Here is a 14,819-nt window from a genome sequence, read left to right on the forward strand (position 1 = left end):
TACTTTGCTGTAATCTGTTATCACAGCTACTTCAAGAAGTTCCAGTACTGCGGCTACGCTCCTCATGTGCGCAGCTGCAAGCCCAACACTGACGGCATCTCATCCTTCGAGGACCTGCTGGCCAACATTGTGCTGAGGGTCTTCGTCTGGGTGGTCTCTGCCACCACCTGCTTTGGCAACATCTTCGTCATCTGCATGCGCTCATACATCCGCTCCGAGAACAAACTCCATGCAATGTGCATCATCTCCCTCTGCTGTAAGTCATACTGCATTCAAAGAAATGTACAGAACGACACCCAAACTTTCATTTTTTTTTTTTTAAGACTTGAATCTTTCTGATTTTTTATGTACCATATGGAGATAGATTGAATGATTTTTACTCTGCATGTCTGAGAGTATAAGCATAAATATATTTGCAGCTATTTGTTTGCTGTTGTCTGAATTTATAATTTACCAACATTTATACTTGTTTATGGTATACAATTGACTTTCGTACTGCAGAAGTGGAGATGACAAAGTCTGAAAACCTCTCCTGCTTGAGAGGTAAACAGGCCTAAAAACTCAATAGGAAATTTGAAATTAGTTCTCACGGTGCTTGTCACTGTGTGTCATTAACGCTGATTTCATTCTGCACACACTGTTAGACATCACTCATGATTACAGCTAAATGTAAAACTAATGAGATCTCATTCTGAAATGCTGGATCTGCCACCTGAGTAAAAATATTCACATAATCTATAAAATGATTCACTGCATAAAATTGAAGCAAATTATGGTAATTGCTCAAGGATATCCGCCAAGTTAAAGGGATAGTTCAGATTTTTTTTATGTGCGGTTGTATGAGGTACTTATTCATAGTCTGTGTATTACCTGCAGTAGATCTGGGTCAGCACACTCCCAGTTTGGAGAAGCAGACAGGAGTACCGGCACAGAAGCTAAGCAATATACTGCTCTGGACAGGGCCAGCAGCATAATGTATTTTAGTCACCTAAAAAAGGCCCACCTAACAAAATCAATATCAGTTTAAGTGTAGGAATACAGAAGTACGTTTAGCTGCTGGCCCTGTCCACAGCAGTACATTGCTTGGCTTTCATGTCGATACTCCTGTCTCCTTCTGCAATTTGGAGGCGTGCCGACCCAAATCTACTGCAGGTAATACACTGACTATGGATAAGTACCTCATATAACCCCACTTCAAAAAATCCGAACTGTCCCTTTAAGGTTATTGTTGATTTAATATTAGCACTTTCACTGACTAGACCAACTAGTCAGATGGTAAATTATATACGACAGATAATTTGTACAGTATTTTTATGTCTTTTGTGTCTTTTTACACTATACATTTACAATGTATACTAATTTAACTAATGTAAGTTATTTTTGTACAATCCATGCAAAACCTAGTTGCAAAGATGCATTCACATGAAAAATTGGCTTATAGTGGGAATGTTTCAGCTTGGTATTTGAATATCCATCCTTATCTATGTCTTAGATACTGTATGTGATGGTATTCAGATATAAGGGCTGTGAGAGTTTGTTGCAGGGCTTCTTCTTCTACAGCAAAGAGAATTTATTTGCAGGGAGAAACTTTGTTAGGAAATGTAAGAGAATTAAATTTTATGTTGGTAAAGATAGGGGTATGGTAGTGTTTGTGATCAACAAGATGTGTGTATTCTCATGGAAAGACAGGAAATTATCTAAAGATGAGAGATAGCTCTGGCGCCACACAGATTAATGTTTGATATGAGCTGGAGCCACTTGTGCCTAAAAATCTTGTAGTGCATTTTTCTTCACATTTTGGCCTGTGGTATGGTTCTGAATGACATGTGGATCCCACTATGCAATTATAAAGGGATATATCATGCTTTTTTGTGATTATCTGTTATTTTTATACTGTTATAATGTTGGATATCTATGTTAAACATGGTCAAAGGTTCAAAATTTGAGGTGAAGATATTGAAAAATGCTCCCTGCAAGTCAAAAGTCCAGGCTTCAACTTGCTCTGAACACTTTGTTTGCAAAGTTACCTCTACTTCCTCCTTGTGATCATGTCAGATTGTTTGCACACGTCCAAAAACAGCCATCCTTTTCACAATGTGAACAGCCTTAGCTGTTCGTGTTATCCACTTTGTCCAGTCACATATTTCGGATCGTATTTGGGCTTGAAAATGTACGGATGTATTTGAAAAGTTTCCATTTCCAGTAAAGAACAACAAAAATAAGTGAAATCCTACTACTATTGTTTGTTTACGTAGCCTCTGAAATTGCCAGAAGTCAGTCTAGGTGCAACTTCTGGAAACTAACCAATCAGAATAGAGTGGGCTCATTGGAAGGGGGGACTTCAAGAAACAAGAGCTAAAGCAGCCTGTTTCAGACAGAGGCAGAAATGAAGGGCTGCATAAAGGCCCTGTGGAGTTTTTGAACTGTAAATCATGCAAAGATATTCCAGTAGAGCCCCAGAATAAAAAAATATAGACCTGAAAATGTGCATGATATACCCCCTTTTGCCTCAGAGGAGGAAAATGATTTCAAGACATAATGTTGTTGAATAGAATATAAAACAAACTCCATTTTAAAGGAACTTCCAGATGTAGGAAGTCAATAAAATGTCCTTTTACTTCATATTCATTAAGATACTGCAAGCAGGTATAAAACAGGGTAGTGAACACTAGGTTCAGGTCTATCATTCCCAAGAGAGTGGTGACTGCACAGAGAGAACACTTAAAAGCACAAAATATATGTAAGATATAAATATTTGTAACAACATAAAACTATATGCTTGTGCTGGCATTTCACATCTATAAGTCAACTATAAAGGACCCTATATGGACCTACTATAAGTGTCAGAGCTGCTGAGATCAAAGAGCTCACAATATGCAATGCAGAAATTCTATTTTATGGCGGATATCTGCTCTCTTTCCCTCTTTCCCACTGTATCCACAATGAAAGCAATGAGGAGGATGGCAGCTCATTTAATCTGTCGACCTTTAAAAGTTTATCACTAGAATGTCAGTTTTCAGTAGCAGACTAATTTCTGGTGACTGATACTAAACAAAAACAGAGCTTAAGGTAATTAAGACAAGTTAAATTGTGTAGATATTAATTCATTCCTTGCTTCTTTTTAGCAACAATGGATGTCTCTCATGTTAGCAGGATGTGCCTGCATGTTGGAACAGTTCTGAGTCTGGAAAGAAAGAAAATTAAAGTCAAACAAAGTAGAGACTGACACGGTCAGTCACTGGTATTGTGGTTTATTATTTTTAAAGTTATTAAATGAACTTTTATGTGGACATTCAGTGAATTCAATCTGTGATCAATTTGCCAAGGGCAGAGAAAGTAGCTATTAAAGAAAATATGTTGGGTTGGGATTTGTTTATCATTTTAATTTGTTTTTCAGGGTTTTTTTGTTTGTTTGTTTTCAAGGCAAGAGTTTTAAGAATGAAAAGGTTTACTCAGAGTAAACTGGCTGGGGGCCAGATGCATAAACATCTGTGTAGATTAAAGACTGACAGTTTGTATATGCATGAAAGCAGAAACAAGCATATACAGTCATTCCACCAGATTTAAGAACCCCGATATAGAGTATTGTTTTATGTCTTCCATGACAGTAATTGTGAAATTATTTGTTTTTATTTAAACTTGAACATCATTGAGGGCAAAGCCCTCATTTACAATTACGTCATTATGTGCACATGATTAATGCCTAGTCCACAATTATCCATAAATAACCATAAATAGATGCTGACAACTCCCTTTTAACCTGGTTTAGAGATTGGCCAGACCTAATCTTCTCTCCTTCTGGCATGACAACATCTTGAAACAGTGCCAAAGCTGCTTTTGACTGATGATAGGAGAACAGGAGGCCGAAGTTATTATCCAGTGTGTGTCTTTGCTACATTAATGTTTGATGTTGATGATATTAATTCACACCAGAATAGAATTATCATTTTAAAGGACTAATTCAAGATTTTGGGAAATGCAGTTATTAGCTTTCTTGTCGAGACTCGAGAGCTAGATGACTTGCCAGGAAGTCAATGCTCCAGGCCAAGAAATAGTAAAAAAAAAAAAAGCGAATTGTAATTTTTATACTTTGGTTTTTGTATGGATTGAACAAACAAGATATCTGTAAATATTTGATTTTAAGAGGTGTTGGTAGGTAGATTTTGTTACCTTTGGACAGAGCCAGGCAACTGTCTCTTCAGCTCCAGCTTCATATTAAATGGACATAAATGAGAGTGATATTGATCTTCTTTTGGCAAGAACGCTGAATCTCAAACTAGTACTTTAACACACATTTATTAAATATTATCACACAAAACTTAATTGAGACACTATTTGGACTTTTTGTGTTCGAAAAAAAAGGAAATAAAATGTTCCCCAAAACTCCCCTTTTCTTCTGCTTATCTTTGCCACATTGCTATGACATTCAGCTCAGCTCACTCATAACAATACATATTACAGTTACATATATATATATATATATATATATATATATTACAGTTCTACATGTATGAGTTGCAGGATTGAGGTTCTGCAGGAATCAGATCAAATGTCATGTGTGCTCTTTGCAAACACTGTGTTGAATAACAAAGAGGGTATTGATGTTGACATACAATTTATATACATCTATGTTCAATATACAGGCAATGCTATATGGAATTATTTTTAGACCTTATGCAATGAGTGTGTTTCTTTTTTTCTTGACAACAGAGGTGTAATTTTCCTACTCTATTGACCATAACAGTTCAGAACACATGAAGCTATAGCTTGATGTTTGCATCTAGTGCTTAGTTTGTCCTTGGTTGCTTTTCTTATGCATCAGTTTCAAAGGGTTGAGTGGCTGCTGTCTGTGGCTTGTCATCATCCATTTTCCATATCATAGATGTAAAGCCTTTCATGTAGGGCCATTTCTGTATTTGCTTTTATTCTATTTGCACTTCTATGAAATCACACTGCAGTTCTCTTGGAAGAGAAATGCTTTAAAAAGGCCTTTTTTTTTAATCAACGAGGCTTATTAGTGTTCAAAGAAATTCAGCTGACATTGTGTTCATGTCTCAATGAACAAAAGTCAAGGAGTAAATACTCCAACCACTCATAGAATATTGTGTTTGAATGCTGGTGTTTAATTGTATACTCCAGGTATCGCTAAAGTATACGGATCCCCCAAATAAGCTGTAAAATAGAGCTCTCCTGTCTTGCAGGTGCAGACGGACTGATGGGCATCTACCTCTTCATGATTGGTGCGTATGATCTGAAGTTCCGAGGCGAGTACAACCGGCACGCTCAGGCCTGGATGGACAGCAGTCAGTGTCAGGTCATCGGCTCCCTGGCCATGCTGTCCACTGAAGTATCTGTTCTGCTCCTGACTTACCTCACTCTGGAGAAATACATCTGCATCGTCTATCCCTTCCAGTACTTGACACCTGGCTGGCGACGAACTGTAACCATCCTTCTCGGGATATGGGTGTTTGGTTTTATTGTTGCTTTCCTGCCTCTTGCCTGCAAGGGGCTGTTTCGAAACTTCTATGGGACCAATGGTGTTTGCTTTCCGCTGCACTCTGAGCAACCAGAGACGCTGTGGGCTCATGTTTACTCTATTGTCATTTTCCTGGGTAGGGATTTGACCTTGCAATTTTTTTTCTTTATTCACTTATTCTCAAATATGGCAATCCAGAAACTAACCTCATATCTCTCTGCAGGTCTGAACTTGGTGGCATTTCTCATCATTGTCCTATCCTATGCGAGCATGTTCTATAACATTCAGAGAACTGGCACTCAGACCACTAAATACAGCAACCACATCAAGAAGGAGGTGACCATCGCCAAAAGGTTCTTCTCTATCGTCATAACAGACTCCCTTTGCTGGATCCCAATTTTCATCCTCAAGATCCTGTCACTGCTGCAGGTGGAGATTCCCGGTATAGTAGAAGTGCTCTAACCATTTAAAGGAACACTCCACTGAAAATCTGACTTTTGAGTATAAATGCTTACCCCTTGTAGGCTTGCAATGTGGCTCTGTAAGGTTTGTAGCCTGCTGATTTGTGCAGCTGTTGTCAGCTTGGATTTACAGCATTGATTCCGGTGTTGGCCCAGAGTCATGGCAAAAATTATGCCCATAGAGCTTTAGCTTCAGAGCTATTAGAAGGTGATTTCAGGACACAGAAGTAGTATCTCTTCTGGACACACACTGAGTGTTTAGAACATACAAATCAATGACAGGGAATTTGATTACCGTACAGATGGGGTTTGAGAAGTTTCTGTGGACGCTTTGACATGTTTCAGTGTGCTTTTTGCTTTGACTCTGCTGCCATTGGAAGGCTTTGTACTGTAACTGTTGTGAATTGAAGCTGACTACAGCTGCTGCAACTTTAGAGCCACCTGTCAAGCACACAAGGAGGTGTGTACCCAAAAGATAGATATTCAGTTGAAGTATTCCCTTAAGTATTTAATTTATTGTGTTTTTAAATTTTAAAGTAGTCTAAGTTCTGCTAAATATTAAAACATATAAGATTTCTATTACTGTATAAAGAGCATACAATTTTAACCACCCTAGTGGATTTTGCACTATATCCTCAGATGGCCCTTTAGTGTTGTGCAAAATCCATTACATGGTGACTTGGTGAGCTGTGGCTCCATAAATAGGCTCCCTATAGGGATGAAAGGGAATCATTTATTGTATAAGTTGCTTTGGCTTTACTGTTGAATTATTCTCATAACACCTGTTGAAACATCAAACAATCTTTAAAGGGCCAATGTGTAAGATTTAGTGGCATCTAGTGGAACAGAAATTGAATAAAATATTTATAGATATGTTTCAACCAGTGCATAATCCCATGAAAATAAGAATCATGTTTTTGTTACCTTAGAATGAGCCCTTTATATCTACATAGGGCGCAGGTCTTCCTCCACGGAGCCCAGCATGTTGCACCACCATGTTTCTACAGTAGCCCAGAACAGACAAACCAAACACTGGTTCTAGAGAGCCTTTTGCGTTTTTCAGGGCCACCGTAGGTTCTCTTGCACATTTGAAGGAGAGGGTGAGGGGAGGGATATTTAGTCGGTTGCAATCAGCAACCTCACCACTAGATGCCACTAAACACACCAGTCATTTAAGCAAAGTCTATATACATACCAGCTTTTTGTTTTATTTATTTCTCACTTTTCTCTTTTTCGGCAGGTACCATCAGCTCCTGGGTGGTTATTTTTATTCTCCCTATCAACAGCGCCCTTAACCCCATCCTTTACACGCTGACCACACGGCCTTTCAAAGAGACCATCCTACAGGTGTGGGCTAACTACAGGCAGAGGAGGCCTCTGCTCAGCGGTCATCCAGCTCATCATCCATCACTCTCCTGGCAGGAAACATGGCCTCTGCAGGAGAGCAGCCACAGCTTCAACCAGGGCAACCCACTAGAAATGACAGGCATGCTAGCGAAGCTCACCCCTGTGGAAAATACCAATGAGGGGTACAATGACATTACCATGCAAACACAGCAACAACAGAAACAACATACAGTCCTATCTGTATGCTCACAGAAACAAACAATGCCACATTCACTCTCTCACACACACACATACAAACAAATGAATGAACTCATCTAGGTGTCTAACAGACACAGCAGAGCAGAGCTCCATGGATCTGTTTGTAATGTCATCAACCAAAATATGATTCAGGTTCATTCATCTCAGCAATTAAGAGCGTTTAACCTATTAAGAACGCACATTTTAAATGAATAATCCTTGATTTGTGATCAGATTTCTCCTTGTGGTTAAAAACATTTATTAAATAATGTCATTTTGATTTTGGAAACCTCACATCTGTCCACTGATCTTGCCCACACAGCAGCTGTTATGGGAAATGGTGAAGAAAGACTGCATGCTGGTTCCAAAAAATATTTAAAAAATATATTCCAAATAAATATCTACAGTAATTAGTATATTAAAGTACTAACTACTACACTACATTAAAGGACTAGTTACAGTGGAATGTCCAGTTAACACCTTTAGCAGTAGCATTTGGTCCAATAGCTTTCATTGCTCATGAATCAGAAGTAGAAGAATATGTATCTACGACTGCAATCGAAACTGGACACCTAATCATTTAAACAAAGGTTTATTATTTTATCAGAATTGATTAACTACAGCAACCGTTAGTCTTTTGACCATGCTTGTGTGGCTAAGACTATGTAACTGAATTATCACAGAGGACTTTTTTTGTTTGTTTGTTTTATAGGAGATCCAATTTTACTAGCTTAATGTGGACAAAAACTGAGTGTCAGGTCTCAACTTTTTAGAAAGACCAATCTATGGAGTAATACATTGTCCGGTTGAGACTAATGGAGTTGGCATAAAAAGAGATCTGTACGAGAGAAAGAGATCTCTAATAGTCCAAATATAAATTTCTCTAATGTGTATCTTTGTTGGCGTTGTTTGGAGCATTGCACTTTTAGGGAGGTGTTATGGGTTAAATGAAAGTATATTTTGGAACATATTTTCTTGACTTACATGTGTCTCAGCTTATCTCATTCAGTTGTCAGTAAAACCCCACGAGAAGTCTAAAACCAACAGTGAATTGATCCCTCTGACAAGTACCGTCTGTGTAGCCAAAGCCTGATATAGCTTTGTGCCATGGAGCTCCATTGTTGACCAATGAGCTGCACCAATGGACAAGATAACATGTTCCTTCATTTCTGTGAACACTAGTTTATTTTGAATCAATCCCACATAAACCCTCCTGCTGCGGTAAATACTCACAATTGAGCACCAAATCTGCTCTTGAAAATAGTAGTGCAACAAATGCACTGTTTACTCCTGTTGGAGTAAATAATATATGATATAAAATTGATATTGATGTATCTTTTCAGTTGGAATAAACGGACTCTGAAAGCATCAGTCGGGTTGGGAAGTTGGAAAGTATTGACTAACACATTATTGGTTTTGGTCTTTTCATGGGATTTGTTGAAAATATCAGAAGTATAGAATCTCACCAGCCTTATCATTTACCTCCACCCAAAACTTTCTCTCCTTAAACCAAATTTAGGTTTTCTGGCTCAAAGATAGATGAAGAAAACATAGCTTCAAAATGTCCTTTAAGAAATGAATGGTTGGTGTCACACACTCCATGTCCCATGTTGTTCTACAGTCTTTGTGACTGTTCCCCTGGGTGTTCTGGTTCATCTAGCTTATTGCATCTCCTCACTATCTGCCTTCTTTTGAGATTTACTTCAGCTGAGCCCTCGACCCAGGACGATGACAGTGTAACACTCTTTTCTAAACTGAAATCAGATCCCCATTATTCTGTGTTTATGAACCATTTTCCCTCAGGGATTGCTGTACCTTCAACCCCAAGAGACCCAGCACAGGAACATGTATACCAATTAAGGAACAACAGGGACTGGACTACATTGACTACAGCTAGGACAAGTGTTACATCAGCCAGAGGTAACTCATCCCATTTGAATTGGCTCCCAATTACTACTGTGCAAGTTTCATAGGCTCACATTTTCCTCTTTGGGGTTCTGACACACAATGGAGAAGTGTATGTTTACACTTTACAAAATCGTTTATATGTGTTCACTGTTTTTGTGTGTGTGTGTTATAATAGACCAGTGGCCCAGAAGTAGAATCTCATCCCTGCTGTAGCCTCTGGTTGGAGCAGCTTTCATTGATCGCAGTGGCAGCACTGATACTGTGTGTGTAGATGCGTCATGCTACTAGAGAAGAAATACAATTACCCTCCTTTGATTCTTCTTTTTTTATGATTTAAGATCTGATTCTAGGATGCAACCAGTCTGTACTGAAAAAGAGTAATGATAACAAGACAAAACCTTTGTTTTGGTTCCAAGGCTTCTCCCATTTGTTTTACAATTCAGGCGTGGTATGTGCTTTTTAGTTTAGACTATGGTGAAGCGTCTCTTGGAACACCAATTAAAATAGCTATTTGGCTCTTTTTTAATTTGTGTCTTCTGGTCCTCCATGCAAATGCTGGCAGAGCCAAGCTTTAGTGGGCACATAAAATCTGAAAGTTGTCTCAGGTGAATGATGTAACATTTATTTATTTCCCCTGCAATGCTGACAATTCAATTTAGGAAAGTTACAGTAGGTTGCATGCTTTGAGATCCAGTGTTGTAATGCATATCCAAAAACAACTGGAAAATGCGAGTGTAATGGCACTAATTTAAAAATAAATAAATAAAAATTGTGCCACGAGTGAAATAAAATCTAAATTGGGGGACTTTAAATTGCAGTGTAAAAATAGTGTACATGTTTTATTGTTCACTTACTTTGGTTTAAATTGAGATGTTTTCCTATTTGCATTTACGCTTTGGTGTGATTGCACTGCTAATTTTCAAGTGATGCAAAATTAGTTAACCAGTTAAGGCAGAAAAAGTAATTTCAGTGGACAAACATTTTGTTCGGAACTACGTTCCCCAAGTGTAAAATAACAAATCACATCAGCAAAAGATTCATTTGTAGATGAACAAACTCTGTGGGAGTTCTGCCTGTTTCATCCTTTATGATAATCCACTGTTTCTAAAATTATCTATAATTATCAAATTTTTGACAACATTGCCACTAATTATCAATTTTTTACAAGTCTCTTGAAACAAATAAATCTGTTTGTACATTTGCAATCCAAAAAAAAACCAAAAAAAATTGCCAGTTTTACTATTAAACATGTTTACTGAATATGATATGAAGCTCTCATGTGTGCAAAACCCATAAGACACACTGAAAGTAAATGCAAATGGTGAACACTGTGTTTCATGTTCCTAAATAAATCAATCAAATAGAGGAATGCCAGGCTTTCAAATGAGTTAAGTGAAAACTGTCTGAGAGAATTTGTATCTACTGTAATAGCATAGGGGAGCATTTACTGACACATGGAGCATTATAAGGTCACACACTTACATCTTGGGCCCCAGTTAGTGGGATGTATAGGAATTAAACTTGATTGATGTGAGTATTTGATGATTGTTGTATGTCAGGCCCACAGTTGCTGTAGAGACCTTTCTTGTTAGCAGTGTTGACATCTGTTGGACTGCATGGGGATGTGACAAGCATGTAAACACGACTTTGTTTTTGCTTTGGGGCAACAAAGATGATTATTGCAAGTACGTACTGTTTGTGCCAAAGCTTCTATTCATATGTAGTTTATTAATGCAGCAATGATAATGATGTTGGTCAAGGTCCACAAGTGGGTCTATGATGCACAGTTGGATGTGAAGTGATAATACATACATTTTTTATTTATGCACATTTTGTTGCTATCGCTTCACCATAGTGACTCAGCCTAGACTCAAATCCTTGCAGATCTCACATTTGTTATTGCAATTACTGATGAGGAGTTGCCTCATTCATGTGAAAAAAAGTGTGAAAAATCCTCTTGGAACAGTGTTTTTCATGCTTCTAGCAGCAGCTAACTCAGCCTGTTGGTAATAAACAGAGTAAAAATTATGCACAGAGTAGAAACTTGGCTTAGCGGACACAGAGAAGAAACAGTAAAATCAGGCACAGCCAAAACCATCTTATTACACCACCACAATGACAGCAGCCCCAGTCCCTCACCACCTATCAGCAAGAAAAGTATAATAACAGCAACAACTGCTGCGATTTTGAAATTTGCACTATCTGCAGACAATACATATGGTTTCTTTTTTTGTTATTTGTTTGTTTGTTTTTTATAACTGTGTGTTTTCAGGTATACATTTTACATTTCAGCCCCGCAAAATGTACATGCTTTTTTTACCAAAGCAAATTTTCTGCTTAATACTGGGAAGAGTACAAATTAGGGGTGATCCTAAATAAACTTTATTTATCCAAAGAATTAAAAAGGGAGGGTGTATATATATAATATCCACTGGAAGTTAGTGTGACTTATTTCTGTTGATCATTGTGTTTAGCTAAGTACAAACAAAAAATGTGAAATGTAAAATATCACACACAAAAAAAGTAGTTACGAAAAAGAACGTGACTGAGGCTGTACCTTTCATTGGCTGCAGGTGGTGCAAGTGTTATAATTCCAACAACTACTGATTTTTTTTCTGTAGGAGGTGATGTAAATATGTCTACATCTGTAGGTGTTGGGGGTCGGCGTGCTTAGAACTGGTCTGCTAATATAACAGCTTCCCCATATGGAGAATCTGCAACCTGTACCCTGAGAGGCTTTGCATCTACAAATAAACAACTTGATTGCTCACAGAAAGGCATGAATCCTAAAATGAATTCTTCTTTCAAATTGACCGGTTTCACTATTGTTTATTTACTGCATTCTACACTGAGAAATGTCATTCTGTTGGGACAATGTCTATGTTTAGTTGTAGCTGTTACCTGTTTACTGTAAGCACTTCTTTTCTTGAGTCAAAATTATCGGTTGCATATTTTGTCGTGGCTAATGACTGTAATACATATGCTGTAAAAGTGTTGTTACATATTTTCATAAAACATGTTTGATACACTTCAGTGTTTATATTACCATGTCTAGACGATAATTTACCAGTTAAAATTCTGGTAATGAGATAATGGGAGGTGCAGTAAGCCCATAACAACCACCAAAGATGTTGTTTATTGTTTTAGTTTAGTTCAAAAACTAAACAAAAATAGGGATGTTTTTACTTTAAAATCAAAACCAGAAACCACCTTTAAATCATCTGCATCATACATATTTTGGACTTGAAGATTAGATTCAAGTTTCTTTTTTGTACACTTTGTGATTGGACAGTTCTACTGAAGACGTTTCTAAGGTGAATCAACCCAATTTTGTTCTTTTATGTTTTCAAGAGTGAATAGACTCATCAGAATTTATTTCATTCTGAATTTTGCCAGTTTAATGTCTTATAAATTACATGCAATCATATTTTGTGTAAAGAACACATTTTTTAAATCAAGATCACCTTCTAGATTCAACATTCATCCCGTCTGCTAAGGAGGCATACTTTTTTATTTTTTATTGGTCTCAAGTCACCAAAAGGCATTGTTGTGCATCTGCTACCAAAAAAAACATGTTGTAGAGATATGTTTATGTTATATATGATGAAGGTTCAACAATGAATGTATTTAATTAGGGCACATATAGACAGAACATTTGGTGAGGGTTGCAGCTATACAGGCAGCAATTTCTTAGGGGAGGGGGGTGTTACAGTCTTTCATACACCCTGTCTTAAATTTCCCAGCTGGTCTGGGGGTTTGAAGTTAGACACAACCTCGCCTCACCAACACAACACATCACACTATACATTTTTACACCATGATCTGTACAGTCAAGACATTTGTGCAATGATCATAATCTCTTCTGTGCATACTTTGTTAAATGAAGTACTGATTCCTGTGGAAATTGACTTTTTCAATTGACATTGTAAATGTATGAATGTATAGCAAATGTGCTATAACACAGGAGAATAAGTTATTATGATTATGATCTGTGAACATATTGTATGTGCCAGTTTGTGTTTACAGTATATTCCTGTACATGCTGAAAAGATAATCTAGCAGTTGCTTGAGATATACTCATAATATCTGCAGGCTTGCATTTAATGTTGATGGGATTTTCTTTTAAAACATGTGTTCTCATTTAAGTTATTGTATTAACTGTCATACAATAAAATTACTTACTGAAGTAGTTTCTGAGATTTTGCTTTTCTTGAGTGAAATGTACAATAAATAAATGTGCATATGCCTCACGCCTGCTTATCTTCTTATTTACTATTTGGTTTACATTAGTTGTTTATGTAATTTTTTTTGGCATTACTGAAACAAACACTATTAGTTAACAAAGCACTGTAAACTGTGTTTTATATGTTTATAAAACCTATAATACATATTAAGAATAATACAGTGGTGGAATTCAGATCCTCTACTTATGTAATAGCAATACTACTATGTAAAAATACTCTAAACTTAAAAGTAAATCAGGCATAAATAGTCAGCAAAGTGCATCTTCTGCTGTCACTATGTGTGAGATTCACAGCTAAGAAAACTTCCAATTAAGTTGAAGACAGAAGCTGGCCTTTGAAGTCAAAGCAGCTGTGAAACTGTGGAAACAGTATTGGCCAACACATGACAAAATATTTAAAATAATTTTAAAAAATCATAAATTCCATAAAAACGAGTTAGGCCAAAGGTTTTTTGAAAAAATAGTTAGTACAGTAACAATATAATTGGATTACCAAGGGTTCTGACAGTCAATTTAGTTACATTACACACTGATTAATCTATTAACATATAGAGTCCACAAGAGTAAAAGTAGCCTGACATAAACAGTTGGTCCAACAGTAAATTTACAGTTAATGCTATGTAATATGTTGTATTTGCAACTCAGACAGGTAGGATAATGGCTTGCTTGATTAGCAGTAATACACAGATAGCAGAAAAGCTAAATTAGCATCCCACATTATAAAAAACAATTATAAAACAATAAAAAGAGTTCCTGTCCAAAAAGGACATATGATGAACTGATAAAGATGCTTGTCAGTGTCTGCTGGGTCCCTGAACTTACATGATGTTGGCTAGGTCACACAACTGCAATGGAGCTGTGCCTGTAGGCGTTGCCACTAGCAACATGTTCAACGTAAACCCAGTCTGCTGAATAATGTGGGTTTAAAGTTTCAAAAGCACAGTGGCCTCTGCTAGTGTTTTATTATCTATTATTGTAATATTATTTCGAATTAACATAAGAAAAAATATTTTAATTTTGGTCTGGTTGAGAGGGACCTAAATATTAACTTGATATAGGTCTGTGCTATTGCTGGTAGTTTAATCACCTTTTATAAACTGTCAATAGGTTTTGTATTTATAATCCTAAGCAAAGCAACAAGTTACTA

General features: G+C 37.0%; 1 protein-coding gene across 4 annotated transcripts in view; it reads left to right on the forward strand.

Annotated features, from left to right (window-relative positions):
* rxfp1 (relaxin family peptide receptor 1) overlaps window positions 1-13,623 on the forward strand; it is a 76,865-nt gene extending 63,242 nt beyond the window's left edge. For 2 of the 4 annotated variants that reach the window (XM_042419450.1, XM_042419452.1), the window contains 4 exons: window positions 27-256; window positions 5,202-5,612; window positions 5,700-5,918; window positions 7,178-13,623. In XM_042419450.1, coding sequence (XP_042275384.1) covers window positions 27-256; window positions 5,202-5,612; window positions 5,700-5,918; window positions 7,178-7,602 — 1,285 coding nt within the window. In that variant the 3' untranslated portion in view covers window positions 7,603-13,623. The remainder of the gene's footprint in view (window positions 1-26; window positions 257-5,201; window positions 5,613-5,699; window positions 5,919-7,177) is intronic. The other 2 variants (XR_006097490.1, XM_042419453.1) reach the window with 2 other exon arrangements.
* The last annotated feature ends 1,196 nt before the right edge of the window (window positions 13,624-14,819 follow it).

This window comes from Thunnus maccoyii, chromosome 8 (genome assembly GCF_910596095.1).
Source record: "Thunnus maccoyii chromosome 8, fThuMac1.1, whole genome shotgun sequence".
Taxonomy (NCBI): domain Eukaryota; kingdom Metazoa; phylum Chordata; class Actinopteri; order Scombriformes; family Scombridae; genus Thunnus; species Thunnus maccoyii.